The sequence below is a fragment of the Bombina bombina genome, chromosome 6 (assembly GCF_027579735.1).
Source record: "Bombina bombina isolate aBomBom1 chromosome 6, aBomBom1.pri, whole genome shotgun sequence".
Classification (NCBI taxonomy): Eukaryota; Metazoa; Chordata; class Amphibia; order Anura; family Bombinatoridae; genus Bombina; species Bombina bombina.
This window is the reverse complement of record NC_069504.1, coordinates 296,997,566-297,022,528: the sequence shown is the minus strand read 5'-3', so window position 1 is coordinate 297,022,528 and position 24,963 is coordinate 296,997,566. Positions and strand designations below refer to the sequence as shown.

The window sequence follows — 24,963 nt, the reverse complement described above, 5'->3', positions numbered from 1 at the left end:
ATCTTATCCTGAGGAAGGGCATGGCCTTTCCCTCCAGTGATGTCTGAAATGATCTCTTTCAGTTCAGGCCCGAATAGGGTCTTACCCTTGAAAGGGATGGCTAAAAGCTTAGCTTTTGATAACACATCAGCAGACCAGGACTTAAGCCATAACGCTCTGCGCGCTAAAATGGCAAAACCTGAATTCTTCGCCATTAATTTAGCCAATTGAAAAGCAGCATCTGTAATGAAAGAATTAGCTAGCTTGAGAGCCCTAATTCTATCCAGAATATCCTCTAATGGAGTCTCAACCTGAAGAGCCTCTTCCAGAGCCTCGAACCAGAAGGACGCTGCAGTAGTTACAGGAACAATGCACGCTATAGGTTGGAGAAGAAAACCTTGATGAACAAATATTTTCTTCAGGAGACCCTCTAATTTTTTATCCATAGGATCTTTGAAAGCACAACTGTCCTCAATAGGTATAGTTGTGCGCTTAGCCAGGGTAGAAATAGCTCCCTCCACCTTAGGGACCGTCTGCCACACAAGTCCCGCACGGCGTCTGATATGGGAAACATTTTCTTAAAAGTAGGAGGGGGAGTGAACGAAATACCTGGTCTATCCCACTCCTTAGTAACAATTTCCGAAATCCTCTTAGGGACCGGAAAAACATTAGTTTAGGCAGGAACCTCAAGGAATTTGTCCATTTTACACAATTTCTCTGGAATGACAATAGGGTCACAATCATCCAGAGTCGCTAAAACCTCCCTGAGCAATAAGCGGAGGTGTTCTAGTTTAAATTTAAAAGCCGTCATTTCTGAATCTGTCTGAGGAAACATATTTTCAGAAATCTCTCCCTCAGCCAGCAAATCCCTCACTTCAGAACATTGTGAGGGTACATCAGATATAGCTAATAAAGAGTCAGAGGGCTCAGATTTTGTTCTCACACCAGACCTACTGCGCTTCCCCTGCAACCCCGGCAGTTTAGATAAAACCCCAGTGAGGGTAGTATTCATAACTGCGGCCATATCTTTCAGGGTGAAAGAATTAGACGAACTAGAAGTACTTGGCATTGTTTATGCGGGCGTTAATGGTTGTGACACTTGGGGAGAATTAGATGGCATAACCTGAGATTCATCCTGCGACATACTTTAAGTAGCTAAAATATGTTCTTTACAATTTATTGACCTTTCAGTGCATGAGGGACACATTCTAAGTGGAGGTTCCACAATGGTTTCTAAACATATTGAACATTGACTTTCCTCAATGTCAGACATGTTGAACAGGCTAGTAATGACTACAAACAAGCATGAAAACACTTTATTTAGTGAAAAAAATAATCTTAAAAAACGATACTGCGCCTTTAAGAGAAAAAAAGCATACACGTTCTGCAAAACAGTCTAAACATGCACCAAATTTTTCAGAATTTTGTATGTAGACCCACTATAGGTAGTTAAGATTGCACCACAACATTTTTTAACAATTAACCCCTTAATGTCCAAACCGGATCGAAAATAGGCCCAGATCCGGAAAAAGACCCCTGAGCACCTTGCCACAGCCCTGCTGTGGCCCTACCTGCCCTCTGGGATTGAAAGTGTGGGGTAAAAGCTTCAATTTGGCCCAAAACATATACCAGGGCCCTCAGGAGTTTGAGCTTGCTGCTTGCTGACAAACTAACTGCGCATCTGAGGCACAAAAATAGGCCCCGCCCATCTCACTCGATGTTTCCTGAGCCTAAAAGAACTGCACCAGAGCGGTTATAACTAGCCATGTGGGTTCCAAGACCCAAAAGTTAAGCCATGTGTGCCCTAATAAAGATGCCCAAAACGTTTATTGCCATAAAAACGTTAAAGCACTTCCATCCAAAAAAACGTTTGCTCACAAAAATTTTGCATTCAGTGTCAACCATATATGTAATTGGCCTCATAAGCAAGCTAAGTAATGTCCCTCTTTTAGCTCTAGGATTACTGCTTACCCTTACCCTCCTGGGTATAATGTCAGTCTTTCTGAAATACAGTCTCTCCAGAAAAAATATGACTGAACCAGTGTTAATTTTGACGGCAAATTTCGATTTAGTCTTAGTTTTAGTCTTTTGACTAAAATGACATTTTACTTTTAGTCGTATTTTAGTCATCTGAATTGTTTTAGTTTTAGTCTAGTTTTAATCGACTGAATCTCCAGTAGATTTTAGTCGACTAAAATCTAAGGGGTTTAGTTAAAGTGTAATGCATTATTTAAGCATTTCTCTATAATTTGCAAACTGATTATGTACTCCAGGAGTAAACATAACACCTGTTATTATTTATGGTATTAAAGGACCAGTCAACACATTAGATTTGCATAATCAACAAATGCAAGATAACAAGACAATACAATAGCACTTAGTCTGAACTTTAAATGAGTAGTAGATTTTTTTATAACAAATTTCAAAGTTATGTATATTTCCACTCCCCTTGTACCATGTGATGGCAATCAGTCAATCACAAATGCATATACGTATAGTCTGTGAATTCTTGCACATGCTCAGTAGGATCTGGTGACTCAAAAATAGTAAATATAAAAGACTGTGCACATTTTTTTAATGGAAGTAAATTGGAAAGTTGTTTAAAATGACATGCTGTATCTGAATCATGAAAATTTTATTTAACCTGAGTGTCCCTTTAAGGTTTAAACATGCAATACAGACACAGATTTAGCCATTGTGATATATAAATTCTTTATTAAACTTAAAATTAAATAAAACCGGGACTTCCGGTGGGCGGACCAAGGGATAGCAGAAAAAGTCAAGACCTCCGTGCAAATGTGGCCCTGAAACTTCAGTATCGTTGAGATATTTCCCTGACTTTTGGCTCCCTTGAACCCCAATACCCTCTCCGAGGCAGACTGTGCTGTCCGGTACGGGGAATACTTTATTCTTCTAAGTCCCCGTGAGGGTTAAAGGAGCTAATCAACTCTCCACCACCGCAGTCCTATTGGAAATCTTAGTGCATACTAGACGCTGTACTCTACTGGCCTGAGACTTCAATTCGCCTGGGTGCAGAACTTCGCCCAGTGAGGACACAGAGAGCGGCAACAGGACCCAAGCAGAGGCAGAGGAATAGACAGTTGGCGCCATAGATCACTCGACGTGGTCGCGCTCACGAGCCATTGTAGCAGCCTGCCTGAATCGAGAGGTATCTGTCGACCGCAAACATCTTCCTCCACCCTGCCCTTTCTGCTCCGACCCTATTGGTGTGGATGCTGCACCTACCTGTCCTGATCTGGTGAGTAGCGCAGACGGATTTCCCCGGCGCGAGTCCTGTGGGCGCCATCTTGCTTTGGGACGCAGCTGCTGAGAGGGTTCTTCACACAGATCCGGAACTCCGGCGCACTCACCAACTGGTAACCCCCGGCAGGTAAATACAAGCGGGAAGTCCGCTCAGTTGGCCCTATTGACCCCTTTACAATTGGGGACTTAGAAAGACTACCACGCTTGATATGGTGATACCTTGTTCACCCGGCACAACGCAGCTTCATATCATTGTGGGGATAGCCTGACTGTCTGCCCAAGTGTATGCCTCACACCTACTAGTGGCGTACCCTGCAAACTTAAGCCACATTTCTGTCCATTGTTAAGGTGGGATCACTGGTGAGGCTGAAAACAGGGAAAGAACGTTGTTATACACAGATAGCCCTCCCTATCTGCAAGAACTCTAGCACTGGGCCCCATACCGAAACCACTTTGGAACTTTCTGGCCCCTAAAACCTAGCCCTACATTAACTGACACTACAACACTGTTCTGCAGGCCTGATACAAGTGGGCCTCTAGAACCTTAAGGTGTGCTGGAGCTATACAGCGACGTAAGGGGCCTAATGGTGATTTTCCCTCCCTGCACCACACTTTGTTGATCTTGCCAATTGACACTGCATTCAAATCTTTCCAGATAGCTGGTGCCCGCTAATACATTGAGATTTGGGGTTCATATCTTGGACTGCCCAGTGATTGTTATGTGGGCTGCACTAATGTGAACTGTGACCCTTGTATATTATATATGTTGATAGTACACTGTATATCAAATTGTGTTTCCTATGCCTGCATGACTTATATGTAAATATCTGACTTGTATGCTTGCATCCTTAACATCCTGCAAGCTGGCAGGGAACATCCAGGTTTCATCACTGTTCAACCTAGTGGGGGGGAGAATCCTGTTTTCTCATTTCTGTTAAAAGTTTATGTGTTACCTCTTAACTATTAGACTGCTACGAGTAGCTGATGTACCTCTTAAGTTAGAGTCTAGGGGGGGCGGAGTTTGCCTGCAGCCATGATGGAGGCTTTTCTCTAAAGCTCTGTGTTTCAGGCAAGGGAGATGGACTACCAACCACTTAAAATTAATCTTTGAGACTGCCAAGGAGGACATCTAGCACCATGAACATGCGGTGCTGCGGGATATCACATTTTTACACCCCAGGTCTATAACTACAGCCGCTTATTAAAGGCACAAGAGACCGCCCGCTCCCGCCATCTTCCCTCAGCATAGGAGCTGATTCAGAGACACAGCGCGACTGCATCAAACATCAGACAGTCAGTGCCTTGCCGCGATCCTCAACACAGCAGGGGAACCTTACCTCCAAGGAGTGAGTATGTGCCCTGGCAACACACTTTTGCTCCGTTGCTTATTGAAGCCCCTAGATCACCTTATAAGGGACATATAGCCTGCAGGGCACCAGAGAATATAAGGGCTACAAATAATACAAACGAAGAGCGCCCAAATCCACTCTCAGTGCAGCCACGAGGAAAGCAAGCATACAATCAGAGGTAAAGTGTGGGGACACAGTAGTAACGACACACACACACAGCCTTTATTGAACGCAGGCAGCAAGATTTCGGACACATAAAAGTTGGGCCTAGACTTTTGAAGTTCAGCACTCTCCACGTGGCATCCGCTATCAGGGCTTATCTTGCTCAAGCATGGCTATGTATAAAGCCTCCTTTCACAACCTCAAGACACTCAATGGGAGATAGCTAAGAGCACCCTTTACAAGAAAAGGTCCCATATCTATCATTAGGCCCTGAGAAAGCTCCAGAGTACAGAATCCTGTGGGGGGAATCTATAACGGTTTTGCTCCCTTTTGAAAACCTGTTTTTTTTTTTCTCCCATTTCTATATACACACAGTCACATCTGAACTCTCTTTATATTTTCTCATTTCTAATACAAGCTTGCCATCTAATGTTCAGTGGTAATATTACACACTGAAGATTTCATTTTATCCAGCAACCACTCATTTCTAATACAGGCCTACCCTCTTGTGGTCAGTGGAGATATTACATACAGAAAATTTCATTTTCTCCAGCAGCTTTTCATTTCTAATATAAGCCTGCAATCTAGTGGATGTGGACATTATTGCATTAAGAAGATCTGAACACATAAATTAAACTTAAGTAGGAAAAGGGGACACAGCTGTCTTGACATTAACCCTCCTATCACCATCAAAGGATTACCTCTCATAGAAAACACACGCCAGAGTAATAAAATGGCTGCAAAGAGGCTGAATAAATCAGAGAAACTGGGGGGAGGGAAGAACACTCCAGTTACCTCCTACTTCAAACAAACTCAGAGTGATATTCTAGCTGAGCAAAACACTGATAGCAGGTCATCAAATGAAGCTACTCCACCAGAGTCTAGTCCCACAGATGATAACACTCCTCTGACTAGAGCAGATTTACACCAACTTGTATCCAAGCAAGATATCTCCAACAATTTCGACAAGCTATGGGCTAAAATGGACGCCATGCATACTTCCATGAACGAGAGTTTAAACGATATTAAGAAGGATATTTCAGACCTGGGTGCAAGGGTGGAATCCCTGGAAGATAATAATGACAACATTGTAGAAGATGTTGAGTTGGCGGTCCAACAGGTTTCCCAACAACAACTAGTAGTTAATGATCTGTTGGATAAATTAGAAGATATGGAGAATAGGAGTAGGAGATGTAACATCCGCCTTAAAGGTATTCCGGAATCGGTAACAACCGATGATCTACCCTCCTACCTCCACCAACTGTTTTGTGCGATTACTGGAGTAGACACGTCCACAGAAATCGAAATAGAAAGGGCCCACAGAGCTCTCAAGCCTAAGCCCAGAGCTGATCTTCCACCCAGGGATGTCATAGTGGCTTTCCTGAGATTCCCTGAAAAAGATAAGATCCTTAGGGACGCAGCAAAACAACCAACTTTCAAATTTAGGGGCAACGTAGTTCACTTCTTCCAAGATCTAAGCACCAGAACTTTACAAAGACGGGGAGCTTTGAGACCCCTCACTACTCTCTTATGGAAAAATCAGATTCAATACAGATGGGGTTACCCATTTGCACTCCACATAACAAAGGACAACAAATTACTGACTATTAGAGATGCAGAGGGGATTCCGGACATTTGTGCAGCCTTAGATTTGGAAACCCCCTCACTACCAGGTCCCTCATCATCCATGGAGCCACCGAAACCACAGAGGATACCCTTGAAATCACAGAGATCTCAGTGGGCCAGGATCCCCAAGAAGAAATCCAAGAACACCTGACCGGTTCAGCCTGAACCTCTGAACTGACTTCTCTAAGGCCCCGTTCGGGGCTGTTTGGTGGGTGTGAAATGAGGTTTAACTCCTGGAACTTCTGAACCAAAGACTGAAGCAGCCTTTTGTCAGTAAAATGTTACTTCTTCAGAAAATAGTTATGTTCTTTGTTTGGTTAATGTTTCATATAATCAATTGGGGCGACTCCTCATATTAGTTACTTAGCACCTCATAGACTTCTAGACAGAAAGTCTGGGACTCATGTTTACATTGTCAGCACTGATCCCCTAAATAGTCCACCCTTGGTTTGTTTGCCTTAAGCACTAAGCGGGAGGATAGGTGACACCTCCTTAGTTCCTGAAAATTCCCCTAGAGTTATCTATGTTTTATCAAGAAAAGATTTTTTTGTTACTTGAACTAGGTTTAAGTATTTGGATTTATTATGTGATGTATAACATGATTAACATGTCTTATTTTTTCTTTTTCCCTCTCTGTCGGTCCTTTTCCTTCTCTATCCTTCTGTCCTTCTTCTTACCCTTATCTCCGAAGAGACCACATTCGCTCCTGTTACGTGACAGCTGGACAGACACCTCCAGAAGAGCCCTAGATATAATGAAACAAGAAGGGTCCAATGCGTTGTATCAGGTAACCAAGATCACACCAACACATAGAGATTTCAAGGTTCCATCACAACTCTTAGATGGCTAGTACTCAGATCACACTCATCTCACACAATGTGAGAGGCCTTAATTCGGAAATGAAAAGGAGAAAGGCGATGTCACACTACAAACACTTAGGGGCTAACGTTATATTCCTACAAGAGACCCACTTCACATCCTCTCAGATCCCAAAGTACTGGGAAAGACAGTTCCCCTTACATTACCATTAGACGGTTAACCAAAAAAAAAGGGGGGTGTCTATACTCCTTCACTCCTCTCTGAATTTCCAACACACTGACTCCATCACAGACAAGGAGGGTAGATACCTCATCATTAAAGGCACTATTAATGGGGTAGAGCTGGTCTTCTGCAATGTATATGCTCCAAATGAGCAGCAAGAACAGTTCTTCACTAACTTAGCTTACCATCTCACCAGCTGGAATACAGCTAGGATCTTTTTAGCAGGCGACTTCAATGTCTCTCTATATTCGCAGTCCCAAACCCCAAACACTCAACTCACTGCGGCCCAACATAGACTGAATAGGAAGGTTAACTCAATTTTTCAGACGATGGCAGGACACAACCTACTGGACACATGGAAAGCTTTATATGGCACCACAGCCGACCACACATTCTTCTCCACAGCACATCGCAAATATTTTCGTTTAGACTACATTTTTTCCAGTCAGATCCTGTTAGCAAATGTGGTGTCTTCCTCTATTCATCCATGCGTGTGGTCCGACCATTCAATAGTCTCACTGAAGGTGAATGGGATTCTCCCACATAATAATGCCAAAAGTTGGACATTTGACCCTCTAACACTTAAAAACCCACATCATAAAGAGACGGTACTTAGACACATGGAGGAATACTGGAATCTTAATACGAATACAGTAGATAATCCTATACAGGTTTGGGCAGCCCATAAAGCGGTTATAAGAGGGATATTAATTCAAACTAAAGCACACGCTAAACGTAAAGCAAAAACACTTTTTAACTCACTCCAACTAGAGATAGCTAACATAGAGAAACGTCACAAACTGACAGGCTCGACTACTCTCTACAAAACATTACAGGACAAACGACAGACCCTTGACAAGTTACTTTCTGACCAATCGACCAAAGCAGGGATTAGGCTTCAATCTAAATACTTCCTATATGCAAATAAACCGGACAAATTCATGGCCCACAAAATCAGGAATCGAATTAGGGATATGTCAATACCCTCCCTCTATAACTCACAGGAGATCCTGACTTCAAACCCCAAAGATATAGTTGATTCCTTTGCAACCTACTATAGTTCCTTATATGACGGACAGAAAGTTCACAAAACAAAATTAATACAAAACTCCTTAGATGTCTTCCTAGAGGAGGCGGCCTTACGCAAGATTAGCCAACAAGAACTTGACTCACTTAACGCTGACGTAACCGACAGGGAAGTCTTAGGGGTTCTTAAAGATTTAAAACCAGGCAAAGCGGCGGGCCCTGACGGTTTTCCAGGGGACTATTACAAACTCTTTAAACCAACCCTCACTAAGCAAATCGCCCAATATTGCAACTCCATTCTGAAGGGCCAGCGGATCCCACCCGAATTGTTAGATGCTAAAATTATAGTCATTCCTAAACCAGGCAAAGATAAGACATTATGTCAAAATTACAGGCCCATATCTCTGATAAACCAGGACCTTAAAATTTTCACTAAGATCCTGGCTAATCGACTCAAACCTTTGCTTCCCAAACTGGTCCACCAAGACCAAGTTGGCTTCATTCAAAACAGAGAAGCTCCAGACAATGTCAGGAGAATGGTGTCCCTGATAGACTATTTGCACGAAACAAAAACGCCTTCTCTGCTCCTTTCTTTGGATGCGGAGAAGGCATTTGACAGAGTTGATTGGACATATATGCTGGCAGTTTTGAACAAGATAGGCATATCTGGGGAATTTATGAGCGCTATTCAAGGTATCTATTCCACCCCCTCAGCAAGCGTGAGAGCCATGGGTCACCAGTCGGAAAGGTTTGCAGTCCTCAATGGAACCCGTCAGGGATGCCCATTGTCCCCCCTATTATTTGCACTTTGCATAGAACCTCTAGCCCAACACATTAGAAGATCCCCTGATATATCAGGCATTAAAATTAAACAGAGGGAATACAAACTTACACTCTTTGCGGATGATATCCTCCTCTCCCTGTCTAGGCCATTAATAACACTGCCGAACCTCTACCACACCCTCAACTCCTTCTCTTCAATATCAGGTTATAAAGTTAACCTAGAAAAATGTGAAGCACTGCCAGTGCACCTCCCAGACCACACTAAAAAGTTGATAGAGGCTAACTTTGAATTTAAATGGGCCAAATACACTCTCAGATACCTAGGGATTAATCTTACCAAAAACTCTACAGAACTGTATAGTGCAAATTACCCCCCCCCCCATGTACAAATCTATTAGACAAGATTTAAATAAATGGAGTAAATTAAAATTCTCATGGTTTGGTAGACTGTCGGCAGTTAAAATGATGGTACTACCAAGGATTCTGTATTTATTTCGCACCTTACCGATCAGAATACCAACCTCAGACCTAGATGACCTCCAGAAGCGTATAAACCATTTCATTAGAGGAATCAAAAAAGCTAGAATCCCTTCAGCAATACTTACTAGGAACAGACAACTAGGTGGGGTGGGGGCTCCAAACCTCAAACATTATTACCAAGCAGCTAGACTAGCACAGACAGCTCTTCTCAATGACCCTGACGGAGACATTATATGACAAATGAAGAAGTGGAGTCCCAGGTGAATATAGTAAAAACAGTCCTTTATTATAAACGTTTAAAACGGAAATTCTTGTGAGACGCAGCTCACTCGGTCCCAACAACAGCCTTGGAGAGGAGTAGAAAGAGCGTAGCACCAGTGGCTTACATGTTTCGGCTAAATGCCGTAATCATAGCCTAAGGTGCTATGTCTCTAAGGTAGTTAAGACAGGTAGAAAACAATCTGATTGGCTAAAACACTGAAAGTGTAATTAAAAGAAACGCCCAATCTAGCACATCCTGATTATACAATTAAATTAACCCTATGTATGTCTTACCTATATGATTTACAAAATACAAAGTATATGACAGCAAGTATATATTTAGGAATATAATCGTGATGGAGAATGACACAATAGCAACTAGGAGAATGGCACATTGATGAAATATGGCTGAAAAGAAAGAACCTATATTTCAGTTAATGGCAAGCTGGAATATACAGCTTACAATAGCTTCGATAAATATATTAACTGAATAGGTATAGTGAGTTGGTATAGATACCAACTCACTAAAAATACAAAAAATACAAAAATACAAACATACAAAAGATGGTCCATGTCACAGACATAGTACCCATAGTTAGTATATCAGTAATCTGTTACATGTGATGTTCAGAAAAGTCAAAGCAAAAATACACATGGATGTATGTGAATATATGAATATAGAATATGGACAAAAGGGGGTAAAAGGGAGCAAGTTACAGGTCACTAACACTATATAAAAGTATGTGTGATATAAACAGCAGGAATATGTCAATATCATGCAAGGACCACTCATAAATACCCCCTCTGTCTATAGCTATGTTAACGATGTGTAGTATGTAAATATGTAGATTTGTAGATATGTAAATATGTGTTGATTCACTCCCAAAAATTGATCAAATCAAATTTGGAGTTCAGACCCTGAGGGAGTCTGGTTTTTAATTGAAAGATCCAATAGGTTTCACGTTTAGCTAAAACTTTGTCTATATCACCCCCCTATTGGGGACTTTGGCTTGTTCAATAGCTGTCCATCTGAAGGAGTCTAGGCTACAATTGTGTTTGGTGGCAAAATGTTGCACTAGGGGAGTTGTGGCCTTACCCCTTGTTAGGGAGGAGATATGTTCTCTTATTCTTGAGTTGATGTCCCTAGACGTGAGACCAACATATTGAACATTGCAGAAAATGCAAGTGACAAGGTATATGGCTTAGGTACTGGTACAGTTTAAACAGGATTTGATGGAATAGGTAGTCCCTGTTACTGTAGATTTAAATTCACTCGTGGTTTGTACATAGTCACATGGTCTACACTTTTTGTGTCCACATTTATACATGCCCTGATGTCTCAACCAAGAGCTAGTATGTTGTGTTGTGGGCCTAAGTTGTGTAGGAGAAAGTATAGAAGCTAGAGTGGCGCACTTCTTATAAGAGCATCTAATACCATTTTTTACTACATCAGTTAACTTGTCATCTGCAATTAGTAGGGGAAAGTGTTTTTTGATTATATTGCAAACTTCATGGTATTGAGCACTATATTCAGTAACAAAATGTACACCTTGAAAGTTACTATTTGTGTTCTTGCATCTATCAAGTAGCATAGACTGTCTGGGGATAAGGTCCACCTGTTGTCTTGCCTGTTTAATATGTCTTTTGGAGTATTGTCTAGATCTAAGTCTATTTTCTAGTAGACTTGCCTCATGTTTGTAATCTTCCTCTTTGCTGCAATTCCTTTTTATCCTCATAAACTGGCCTTTGGCCACAGCATAGGCAGTGTTGGTAGGATGACAGGAATTTGCATGCAAAAGAGTATTGCCTGTTATTGGCTTGCGAAAGACCTTTGTGGAAATTGTGCAAACACGATTGCCACTTAGGGTTAGGTCAAGGTAGTCAATGTTGACAGTATCAGAGATGAAGGTGAAACTCAAGTTCAACTCATTCTGATTCAGCCAAGAGACAAATTTAGGCACCTCATCTATAGGTCCAGACCAAATGCAAAGCAGGTCATCTATGTATCTCTTATAGAAATACATAGATGACCTGTAGGGATTACCATCTCCATAGATGCAATTGATTTCCCAATAACCAAGGTACAGATTCGCATAAGAGGGGGCAAATTTCGCCCCCATTGCTGTACCTCTTTTCTGGAGGTAGTAGTCAGTCTCAAAACAGAAAAAATTGTGTGTAAGTAAAAATTCCAACACACGGATGATGAAGGTTTGAAAGTCTTCAGTATAATCTGTATAGTTTATTAAAAAGTACTTTATGGCCTTGATACCTTCTGGGTGGGGTATAGATGAGTACAAAGAGACTGCATCTATTGTAACCCACACAAAACTATCTTTCCATTTGAGATTTGACAATAGGTTGATAATGTGTTTTGTATCTTTAGTATAGGAAAGTAAGGTGTTTACTAACGGTTGCAGAATAGCATCAAGCCAAGATGAAAGTCTCTCTAATAGGGAATCTACCCCACTAACAATGGGGCGTCCCTTGACATTTGTTAAAGATTTATGAACCTTTGGAAATAGGTGGAACATGGGTGTCTTGGGATGTTGTACATACAGAAATGAAGCAGTCTGTTCGTTCAGAAACCCATGTTCCACACCATCATCCAAAATTTCATGGAGTTCCCTTTTAAATCTAGCTGTGGGATTAGTGGTCAAAGGAATGTATTCCTGTGGATTGTGCAATTGACGGTGTGCTTCCGCTATATAATCTGATTTATCAAGGACAACAATGCTACCACCTTTATCGGCCGGACGTATGACAATACTGGTGTCATTTTGTAAAGAGGTCATAGCTTGCCTCAATCTTTTCGGCAAGTTTTGAGTATACCCTGTGGGATTGTCATTAAGAGTTTGTAAATCTCGTTCAACCCGAGAGTGAAATGTCTCTATAATCTGACCCCTACTTTGAATAGGATAAAATTTTTATTTTTCTTTAAAGGTGGCAGCATTGTTGATTGTTCCCTGATTGGAAGAAGATTCAGAGTATAAATGTTGCAAATTTAGAACATCACATGCCTCAGTAAAGGATTCTATAGTATGTGGATTCGAAGTCGGATTATCACTATACAATGTACCTTCTGAAGCATTGGCAGAAAAATGTTTTTTCAAAGTAATATTCCTGATAAGACGATTCACATCTATCATTATCTGAAATTTATCAAATTTTGTCGTAGGAGCAAAGCCTAGGCCTAAGCTAAGTAGTTCTAGCTGATCTTTAGTAAGTTGAAGGGAAGATAGATTGATAACTGAGTCTACTTGTATTTCGTTAGAGTACGATTTCCCCTCACCGGATACCTGTCTGAATTGTCTGGATTGGCTTGTAATGTAACTCCTATTCCCTGTGGTGTCTGTGCCAGAGGAAAAACCTGTTCTAGAGTGGATTGATCACACATACTATTACCAGTACCTATGTGTGTATAGGGAGTGTGTGTGTTGGTATTAGTGTTGGTAGTGACATATTTAGCTCTATGTGCACCTGTTTGTCTTTTATCTGTGGAGTTTGAGCCTAATGGTGTATTATTGACAGTGGATACAGTTTGTGGAGCCGTTTTTAGAATGCCTGACTGTTGGTTGGTCATTGTATTTATTCGTGTGAGTGTGCCCACCTCTTCCTCACTAGTAGAGAGATTTTCATCTGAAGATTTATCAGATCTGTCTGTATCGCTGTCTGAAAAAGTTACAGATTTGTTGTGTCTATTGCAATTTCTGCGTTTGCCTTTCTGTTTGTTTGGTTTAGGTGTATTGCGTCTGTATTCTCTTCTTTGTTTTTTGCTCCATAAGTAGACTGAATCCTTCAAATAATCTGTTTTATCTCTAATAAATTTGACATGTTTATTCTCCATTATTACTTGTTTGCCCTTAGCTAGAGATGTCTGTAGAATTGTGTCAAATTTAGAAAAATCAGGATCTGTGCTTCGTTTGTTGAGTTCTAATTGTAATGTATCAATCTCAGTTTTAATGTCTTGTAAATGTTGAGTTCTAATTTGGATTAATAATTGCATAAGTTGAAATGAGCATTCAGATAATACATTATTCCATGCATTTACAAAGTCTTTATCATTAGTATCTACTTCAAAAGTGGGAAACTTAAGAATTCGCAGACCCCTTGGAATCATCTTAGCTTTTATATAGGATTGGAATGTCCAAATGTCCCATTGGGCTTTGATTTCTTTAAATAGGAGATTCTCCAGAGATTCAAACAATGTAGGTAACGATAAAGTCCCTTGATCATCAGAAAAGATCTTTGCACATTCAGTTTCTGTATGGATTCTTGCTGTGGCTGACATGAGGGAATAAAATTGTGGCTGTGTTGGGCCTTCCATGTTCTATGTTATATGGAACACAGTTTAGGCCGGAAAGTGTAACTCCTCAAGTATATACCTCAAGATATATAGTATCATAAAAAGAAGATTTGTAAAAGCCTGCGTATATATGTAGCTGCCGGTAATAGCACACACGTTATGTTAAGTGAGAACCAGGGTATCACCAGTAAATACCCAGACACAATGTAAGCAAGGAAGGAAATGGTTGTCACTAAAGTCCGTGTGTAGTATAGTAAGCCAAGCCTGGCACCGGGACTTAATATAACACAAACACCCCCAAACAATTGTATAGTGAGCCAAAGTAGAGAGGTGTACCTGTAGCACCGAAGTGAGAAAGTCCTTGTAACAACGGAACAACATCCGATGGCAGCGTGTCTGCCGACTTCTCTTCCTTCCGCCTCTCGCAAAACCCGGTCTGCAGCTCGATACGCGTCACCGCGTGACGTAGGAGAAAGGGGGTGTGTGCGAAAGTCAGCGTATTCACCCGGTCCGGCAGCAGAAAAGGAGTTAGAGACCTGGGCTCAAATGCTGGTAAAAGACATCACAAATGAAGAAGTGGAGTCCCAGGTGAATATAGTAAAAACAGTCCTTTATTATAAACGTTTAAAACGGAAATTCTTGTGAGACGCAGCTCACTCGGTCCCAACAACAGCCTTGGAGAGGAGTAGAAAGAGCGTAGCACCAGTGGCTTACATGTTTCGGCTAAATGCCGTAATCATAGCCTAAGGTGCTATGTCTCTAAGGTAGTTAAGACAGGTAGAAAACAATCTGATTGGCTAAAACACTGAAAGTGTAATTAAAAGAAACGCCCAATCTAGCACATCCTGATTATACAATTAAATTAACCCTATGTATGTCTTACCTATATGATTTACAAAATACAAAGTATATGACAGCAAGTATATATTTAGGAATATAATCGTGATGGAGAATGACACAATAGCAACTAGGAGAATGGCACATTGATGAAATATGGCTGAAAAGAAAGAACCTATATTTCAGTTAATGGCAAGCTGGAATATACAGCTTACAATAGCTTCGATAAATATATTAACTGAATAGGTATAGTGAGTTGGTATAGATACCAACTCACTAAAAATACAAAAAATACAAAAATACAAACATACAAAAGATGGTCCATGTCACAGACATAGTACCCATAGTTAGTATATCAGTAATCTGTTACATGTGATGTTCAGAAAAGTCAAAGCAAAAATACACATGGATGTATGTGAATATATGAATATAGAATATGGACAAAAGGGGGTAAAAGGGAGCAAGTTACAGGTCACTAACACTATATAAAAGTATGTGTGATATAAACAGCAGGAATATGTCAATATCATGCAAGGACCACTCATAAATACCCCCTCTGTCTATAGCTATGTTAACGATGTGTAGTATGTAAATATGTAGATTTGTAGATATGTAAATATGTGTTGATTCACTCCCAAAAATTGATCAAATCAAATTTGGAGTTCAGACCCTGAGGGAGTCTGGTTTTTAATTGAAAGATCCAATAGGTTTCACGTTTAGCTAAAACTTTGTCTATATCACCCCCCCTATTGGGGACTTTGGCTTGTTCAATAGCTGTCCATCTGAAGGAGTCTAGGCTACAATTGTGTTTGGTGGCAAAATGTTGCACTAGGGGAGTTGTGGCCTTACCCCTTGTTAGGGAGGAGATATGTTCTCTTATTCTTGAGTTGACGTCCCTAGACGTGAGACCAACATATTGAACATTGCAGAAAATGCAAGTGACAAGGTATATGACATAGGTACTGGTACAGTTTAAACAGGATTTGATGGAATAGGTAGTCCCTGTTACTGTAGATTTAAATTCACTCGTGGTTTGTACATAGTCACATGGTCTACACTTTTTGTGTCCACATTTATACATGCCCTGATGATTCTTAAGTTTCCCACTTTTGAAGTAGATACTAATGATAAAGACTTTGTAAATGCATGGAATAATGTATTATCTGAATGCTCATTTCAACTTATGCAATTATTAATCCAAATTAGAACTCAACATTTACAAGACATTAAAACTGAGATTGATACATTACAATTAGAACTCAACAAACGAAGCACAGATCCTGATTTTTCTAAATTTGACACAATTCTACAGACATCTCTAGCTAAGGGCAAACAAGTAATAATGGAGAATAAACATGTCAAATTTATTAGAGATAAAACAGATTATTTGAAGGATTCAGTCTACTTATGGAGCAAAAAACAAAGAAGAGAATACAGACGCAATACACCTAAACCAAACAAACAGAAAGGCAAACGCAGAAATCGCAATAGACACAACAAATCTGTAACTTTTTCAGACAGCGATACAGACAGATCTGATAAATCTTCAGATGAAAATCTCTCTACTAGTGAGGAAGAGGTGGGCACACTCACACGAATAAATACAATGACCAACCAACAGTCAGGCATTCTAAAAACGGCTCCACAAACTGTATCCACTGTCAATAATACACCATTAGGCTCAAACTCCACAGATAAAAGACAAACAGGTGCACATAGAGCTAAATATGTCACTACCAACACTAATACCAACACACACACTCCCTATACACACATAGGTACTGGTAATAGTATGTGTGATCAATCCACTCTAGAACAGGTTTTTCCTCTGGCACAGACACCACAGGGAATAGGAGTTACATTACAAGCCAATCCAGACAATTCAGACAGGTATGCGGTGAGGGGAAATCGTACTCTAACGAAATACAAGTAGACTCAGTTATCAATCTATCTTCCCTTCAACTTACTAAAGATCAGCTAGAACTACTTAGCTTAGGCCTAGGCTTTGCTCCTACGACAAAATTTGATATATTTCAGACAATGATAGATGTGAATCGTCTTGTCAGGAATATTACTTTGAAAAAACATTTTTCTGCCAATGCTTCAGAAGGTACATTGTATAGTGATAATCCGACTTCGAATCCACATACTATAGAATCCTTTACTGAGGCATGTGATGTTCTAAATTTGCAACATTTATACTCTGAATCTTCTTCCAATCAGGGAACAATCAACAATGCTGCCACCTTTAAAGAAAAATCAAAATTTTATCCTATTCAAAGTAGGGGTCAGATTATAGAGACATTTCACTCTCGGGTTGAACGAGATTTACAAACTCTTAATGACAATCCCACAGGGTATACTCAAAACTTGCCGAAAAGATTGAGGCAAGCTATGACCTCTTTACAAAATGACACCAGTATTGTCATACGTCCGGCCGATAAAGGTGGTAGCATTGTTGTCCTTGATAAATCAGATTATATAGCGGAAGCACACCGTCAATTGCACAATCCACAGGAATACATTCCTTTGACCACTAATCCCACAGCTAGATTTAAAAGGGAACTCCTTGAAATTTTGGATGATGGTGTGGAACATGGGTTTCTGAACGAACAGACTGCTTCATTTCTGTATGTACAACATCCCAAGACACCCATGTTCCACCTATTTCCAAAGGTTCATAAATCTTTAACAAATGTCAAGGGACGCCCCATTGTTAGTGGGGTAGATTCCCTATTAGAGAGACTTTCATCTTGGCTTGATGCTATTCTGCAACCGTTAGTAAACACCTTACTTTCCTATACTAAAGATACAAAACACATTATCAACCTATTGTCAAATCTCAAATGGAAAGATAGTTTTGTGTGGGTTACAATAGATGCAGTCTCTTTGTACTCATCTATACCCCACTCAGAAGGTATCAAGGCCATAAAGTACTTTTTAATAAACTATACAGATTATACTGAAGACTTTCAAACCTTCATCATCCGTGTGTTGGAATTTTTACTTACACACAATTTTTTCTGTTTTGAGACTGACTACTACCTCCAGAAAAGAGGTACAGCAATGGGGGCGAAATTTGCCCCCTCTTATGCGAATCTGTACCTTGGTTATTGGGAAATCAATTGCATCTATGGAGATGGTAATCCCTACAGGTCATCTATGTATTTCTATAAGAGATACATAGATGACCTGCTTTGCATTTGGTCTGGACCTATAGATGAGGTGCCTATATTTGTCTCTTGGCTGAATCAGAATGAGTTGAACTTGAGTTTCACCTTCATCTCTGATACTGTCAACATTGACTACCTTGACCTAACCCTAAGTGGCAATCGTGATGGCACAATTTCCACAAAGGTCTTTCGCAAGCCAATAACAGGCAATACTCTTTTGCATGCAAATTCCTGTCATCCTACCAACACTGCCTATGCTGTGGCCAAAGGCCAGTTTATGAGGATAAAAAGGAATTGCTGCAAAGAGGAAGATTACAAACATGAGGCAAGTCTACTAGAAAATAGACTTAGATCTAGACAATACTCCAAAAGACATATTAAACAGGCAAGACAACAGGTGGACCTTATCCCCAGACAGTCTATGCTACTTGATAGATGCAAGAACACAAATAGTAACTTTCAAGGTGTACATTTTGTTACTGAATATAGTGCTCAATACCATGAAGTTTGCAATATAATCAAAAAACACTTTCCCCTACTAATTGCAGATGACAAGTTAACTGATGTAGTAAAAAATGGTATTAGATGCTCTTATAAGAAGTGCGCCACTCTAGCTTCTATACTTTCTCCTACACAACTTAGGCCCACAACACAACATACTAGCTCTTGGTTGAGACATCAGGGCATGTATAAATGTGGACACAAAAAGTGTAGACCATGTGACTATGTACAAACCACGAGTGAATTTAAATCTACAGTAACAGGGACTACCTATTCCATCAAATCCTGTTTAAACTGTACCAGTACCTATGTCATATACCTTGTCACTTGCATTTTCTGCAATGTTCAATATGTTGGTCTCACGTCTAGGGACGTCAACTCAAGAATAAGAGAACATATCTCCTCCCTAACAAGGGGTAAGGCCACAACTCCCCTAGTGCAACATTTTGCCACCAAACACAATTGTAGCCTAGACTCCTTCAGATGGACAGCTATTGAACAAGCCAAAGTCCCCAATAGGGGGGGTGATATAGACAAAGTTTTAGCTAAACGTGAAACCTATTGGATCTTTCAATTAAAAACCAGACTCCCTCAGGGTCTGAACTCCAAATTTGATTTGATCAATTTTTGGGAGTGAATCAACACATATTTACATATCTACAAATCTACATATTTACATACTACACATCGTTAACATAGCTATAGACAGAGGGGGTATTTATGAGTGGTCCTTGCATGATATTGACATATTCCTGCTGTTTATATCACACATACTTTTATATAGTGTTAGTGACCTGTAACTTGCTCCCTTTTACCCCCTTTTGTCCATATTCTATATTCATATATTCACATACATCCATGTGTATTTTTGCTTTGACTTTTCTGAACATCACATGTAACAGATTACTGATATACTAACTATGGGTACTATGTCTGTGACATGGACCATCTTTTGTATGTTTGTATTTTTGTATTTTTAGTGAGTTGGTATCTATACCAACTCACTATACCTATTCAGTTAATATATTTATCGAAGCTATTGTAAGCTGTATATTCCAGCTTGCCATTAACTGAAATATAGGTTCTTTCTTTTCAGCCATATTTCATCAATGTGCCATTCTCCTAGTTGCTATTGTGTCATTCTCCATCACGATTATATTCCTAAATATATACTTGCTGTCATATACTTTGTATTTTGTAAATCATATAGGTAAGACATACATAGGGTTAATTTAATTGTATAATCAGGATGTGCTAGATTGGGCGTTTCTTTTAATTACACTTTCAGTGTTTTAGCCAATCAGATTGTTTTCTACCTGTCTTAACTACCTTAGAGACATAGCACCTTAGGCTATGATTACGGCATTTAGCCGAAACATGTAAGCCACTGGTGCTACGCTCTTTCTACTCCTCTCCAAGGCTGTTGTTGGGACCGAGTGAGCTGCGTCTCACAAGAATTTCCGTTTTAAACGTTTATAATAAAGGACTGTTTTTACTATATTCACCTGGGACTCCACTTCTTCATTTGTGATGTCTTTTACCAGCATTTGAGCCCAGGTCTCTAACTCCTCTTCTGCTGCCGGACCGGGTGAATACGCTGACTTTCGCACACACCCCCTTTCTCCTACGTCACGCGGTGACGCGTATCGAGCTGCAGACCGGGTTTTGCGAGAGGCGGAAGGAAGAGAAGTCGGCAGACACGCTGCCATCGGATGTTGTTCCGTTGTTACAAGGACTTTCTCACTTCGGTGCTACAGGTACACCTCTCTACTTTGGCTCACTATACAATTGTTTGGGGGTGTTTGTGTTATATTAAGTCCCGGTGCCAGGCTTGGCTTACTATACTACACACGGACTTTAGTGACAACCATTTCCTTCCTTGGAGACATTATATGGACACAAATGGAATCAGACATTGCAGGGCTTACCCCACGCGAGATGATTCTTTGGAACCCTAAACGGTGCCTTAATAGGAAGCAACATGAATACTCAGTAATAGACTACATGATCAAACAATGGTCCAAGTTGACCACCTCACTGGCTCTACTCCCCCTACATTCCATTAAAACCACACTTACATGTCTAGTTAGGCAGGAACTGGTCCCCACTTTAAAGAAATGGGGAAACAGAGGACTTTATAGAATAGCAGACCTCATAGAAGGGGGCAAAGTGATGAGCTACGCACAACTACAAGACAAACTACAGCCAGTCAAATTAGACTGGTTTCTATATTTACAACTTACTTCCATCATCCACCCTCTTTTGCCCTCTATTACTAAAAACTTGCCCTCCACGTTAGAGAATCTGTGCAGCGCCTCATCCAGACCCAAGAACACCATCTCAAGGCTTTATCACGCAATCCAACTAGCCTCAATAAACTCCAAAACCACCTTACAAATTAAATAGGAAAATGATATCAGCAAGGAACTAGAGATCCAGGATTGGCACATAACTCTATTTAATGCAGGGAAAGGATTACTGAGTGCAGACATGCGGGAGAACTGCATTAAAACCAACTTTCGTTGGTACCTAACTCCACAGATAACCTCACACTCCTCTAAAAACAGATCTAGACTTTGTTATAGAGGCTGCGGAGAGGAAGGTGACTATAAACATATGTGGTGGGACTGTTTTTATACTCACAGAGTATGGAACCAACTATCCCGGTTTCTAAGCCATATTTTAGATAGCCCAATCAAGCTTACCATGGAACAAGCTTTACTCCACGTAAGATTTAGAGAATTTAATAAATACATCAACTTGTTTATCAAGATAGCATGCACTGCGACTAGGGTGTGTATAGCCCGCCATTGGAAAGAGGGCGCCCCGTCTTGGGAAGAAATCAAACTTAAGCTTAGATTCTATTACAATATGTCAGAACAGGCAGCCTTCTTCCTAGACACCCAAGAAACCTTTCAGAAGGTTTGGTATTATTGGATCTTACACAACACGTCCTAATACACCAATTTATTTCAATAGAGTCCCTCACATAGAGTGTCCTACTCTTTGGAGGGCAAAACCTTCCCGATGTGTCAGGTAAAACTTGAGTAATTAGGTGACACGAATAACCTATATATAATAAGCTTTAAAAACAGAGCGATGTGGTCAGGAGATATTCCCTTCTATGTTTCCTGTTTCCCCCCCTTTTTCTTTACTCTACTTAATTCTTTCCTCTTTCTACCAATCCTTTATTACGCTGTTTCATTTCCTGGTAATATATTGTTTGACCGGGTCAAATCGTTTTAAATTGTACCCAGAAACATTTCAGACTTAGCTTTAAACTGGAGATCCTCCATTTCATTAACTTTTGTTTCGTAGGGAATGATGTTAACAGGTTTCATGTATAAAAATGACCCCATAATATATGACTTGGTAAGTGGCTGTTTTTATATTTCGTAACTTGTATTATTTTCCTTGCCATGTACTAATTGGGAACCAGGATATGTACCATTTCGATTTGTCTTTTTTTTTTATCTTCTTTATGTTATTATGCTTTCATTACAAAACAATAAAAATTACTTTATCTTAAGTTAGAGTCTAGAGTTTATGTGTATGGAGAAATACCTTATTCAAGACTTAATGGCGAGTCGCAACAAGAATGCGGAACGCAGAGCTAAACAGGAACTAGACAATGTAAGCCAGGGACCTTCATATGAAATTCAACATGATACCTCTCTCTGCTTGACCCCCACCCGATTGTTAAGCAAATTTCCACTCTGTTTTTACCCAAGATAGAAAACTTGCAAAAAGGAGTAGACACCTTAGCAGAAGAGGTGAAGCAGTTCTCCACGAGAGTAACTGAAGCAGAGACAAGGATCTCTGACCTTGAGGACACGCAGATTGTTAATACGAGTAAATTGGAGGCTCTAGAAAAGCACTCCCTGGCCTTACAGCAAAAAATTGACGACTTAGAAAACCGCTCGCGGCGCAATAATGTCCGTCTGCTGGGGCTCCCCGAGTCGGTAAAACCAGCAGATATATTAAAATTTGTAGAAACCGTTCTCCCATCACTGCTGGGTATTCCATCTGACAACCTTGTAGGTAGTGTAGAGAGGGCTCATAGGGTAGGCCCAGAAAAGCCTGCAATGGACCGTAATGCCCAAGCTCGCCGAGTCATGATTAAATTTCTCCACTTCCAGACTAAACTCACTATCCTGAGGGCTTACAGAAGAATGGAGGACCTGACTTTTGAGGACTCCAGGCTTCTGTTGTTTCAGGATTATTCAGTAGATCTAATGAAAAGGCGCAGGGAGTTCTCCTCTATATGCTCAAAACTTCATAGAGAGGGCAGACAAGCTTATCTAATCTACCCTGCCAAGCTTAAAATCCCTACCCCTAGAGGCCCTAAATTTTTCGATTCTCTACAAGCAGCTCAGGAATACCTAGATGCAGAAAACGGCTCCAGGAGCCCTGGCAGAGCTAGAAGAGATGAGGGGTGATGAGGCTTAACGGGCCGGTAATAATTACATGTTTCTTACTTCAAGGACTTGAATGGCTTCATTGGCCAAAAATGTGAGGGTGCCGCCTGGAAATGGGGCGACTCCCCAGAGGTGTAACTTACTAAAATTGTATTTAGGTTTACTGTTTTGGTGGGGGGGTTTTCTTTGTCAAAATTGCATTTATTTTCTTGTTTTGTTCTCTGTGTTCCCTGGGACCAATGATAGATGCATACTACTCTCATGGTGCCTTGCCAGAAATACTCAGGGATTATGGTTTTCAAAGGTTACAGATTTGTTAATATGTTTATTCCTAGCTCTCTATAGGTCTAGCCCGAGAATAAAGGGCCCAGATAGGCCCACGCAGGAGCTGTGCCTCTGGCTCCTTACATCCACCACGCAATCTATGCTAGGGCTGACAGGTTATAATACTTCTCTTTGTCATATAAGATGTCTTGTCGTTAATAAGCTAATGACCTGTTTTCTGATGTTTTTTTTTTATGCCTTTCTTTTGTAGCCTACTAGAGCTTGCATTGTGCTGAGAAGACGGGGTCCACTGGGAGGTACGTGACAGTGTGAAGACTTTTTATTTTATTCTATCTTATCTATTTTATGTCGTTTTGTTTCATGTTATTTTATGTTATTTAATCCCTCTCCCTCCCCCCTTTTTTTTTTCCCCCTCCTCTCTCTCCCTATCTCTCACAAGGTGTCCTATCTAAGACCATAATTTAATATATACACTTGGAATGTGGGGGGGTCCACTCCCCTATTAAGAGAAAAACAATACTGACTCAGTTGAGGAAAAAAAAGGCTGACATAGCGTTTCTGCAGGAGACGCACCTCTCCGATACTGAACACGCTAAGCTGGAAAGGGACTGGGTGGGGAGAGTGGAATTTGTTTCATACAGGAGTGCCAGTAGAGGCGTGGCAATCCTTTTTGGGAAGAAGTTAGAACTCTCAGACACTATAGTGACGAAAGACACAGACGGACGTTACATTATTGTACAGACTACGATAGCCAACAAGAAGTATGTTCTATGTAACATCGACGCCCCGAATCAAAAAGACAGGACCTTCTGGGAAAATCTGACTGAAGTTCTGACCCCATTTTTGGGCTCTGCTCTCATTATTGGAGGAGACTTTAATCTGGCCCCCGACCCAAAACGTGACAGGCTTAGAGATACCTCAGGGGTCAAGTCTGGAATGCAGGTTAAATCCGAGGGTAAATTTGAATCTGAGATATTCCAGGCTCTAACCACATCATTAGATGTGGTTGATATTTGGCGCGAGCTAAACCCGAACGGCAAGGACTATACTTGTGTCTCCCGGGCTTTGCCCACAATGTCCCGCATTGATTTGTTTCTCACCTCCAACTCCTTGATCCCAAGGATCATTGATTCCAAGATAGGAGAAGTGGTAGTATCTGATCATGCCCCTGTGGGGCTTTTCCTTGATGCCCTGGACCCACCTAGGGATCGGCGGACCTTTAGGTTCCCACAATACTTAGTTACATCCCAAGAGTTTCAACAATATATGGTCACAAGTTGGGATGACTTTTGCTATACCAACGCGCTACACCTCGCAACTCCAGAACTCTTCTGGCAAACTGCGAAGGTGGTACTCGCGGGGAACATTCTGGCCTTTCTATCCCGCAAAAAAAAAAATGCATGCAGAAAGACTGGAAAAGCTCAGAAAAGAGCTAAATGCCTCTTATTCAAAATATTGTAATAGACCCAAAAGAT

The 24,963-nt window shown here is 40.7% G+C and overlaps 1 protein-coding gene across 1 annotated transcript in view; it reads right to left on the bottom strand.

Annotated features, from left to right (window-relative positions):
* Positions 1 to 24,963, bottom strand: part of POC1B (POC1 centriolar protein B) — a 689,402-nt gene that overhangs the window by 463,444 nt on the left and 200,995 nt on the right. The window contains exons 8-10 of the mRNA XM_053719233.1: positions 13,449 to 14,298; positions 12,528 to 12,801; positions 6,007 to 6,145 (exon numbers count right to left, since the gene is read on the bottom strand). Of these exons, the coding sequence (XP_053575208.1) occupies positions 6,007 to 6,145; positions 12,528 to 12,801; positions 13,449 to 14,298 (1,263 nt within the window). The remainder of the gene's footprint in view (positions 1 to 6,006; positions 6,146 to 12,527; positions 12,802 to 13,448; positions 14,299 to 24,963) is intronic.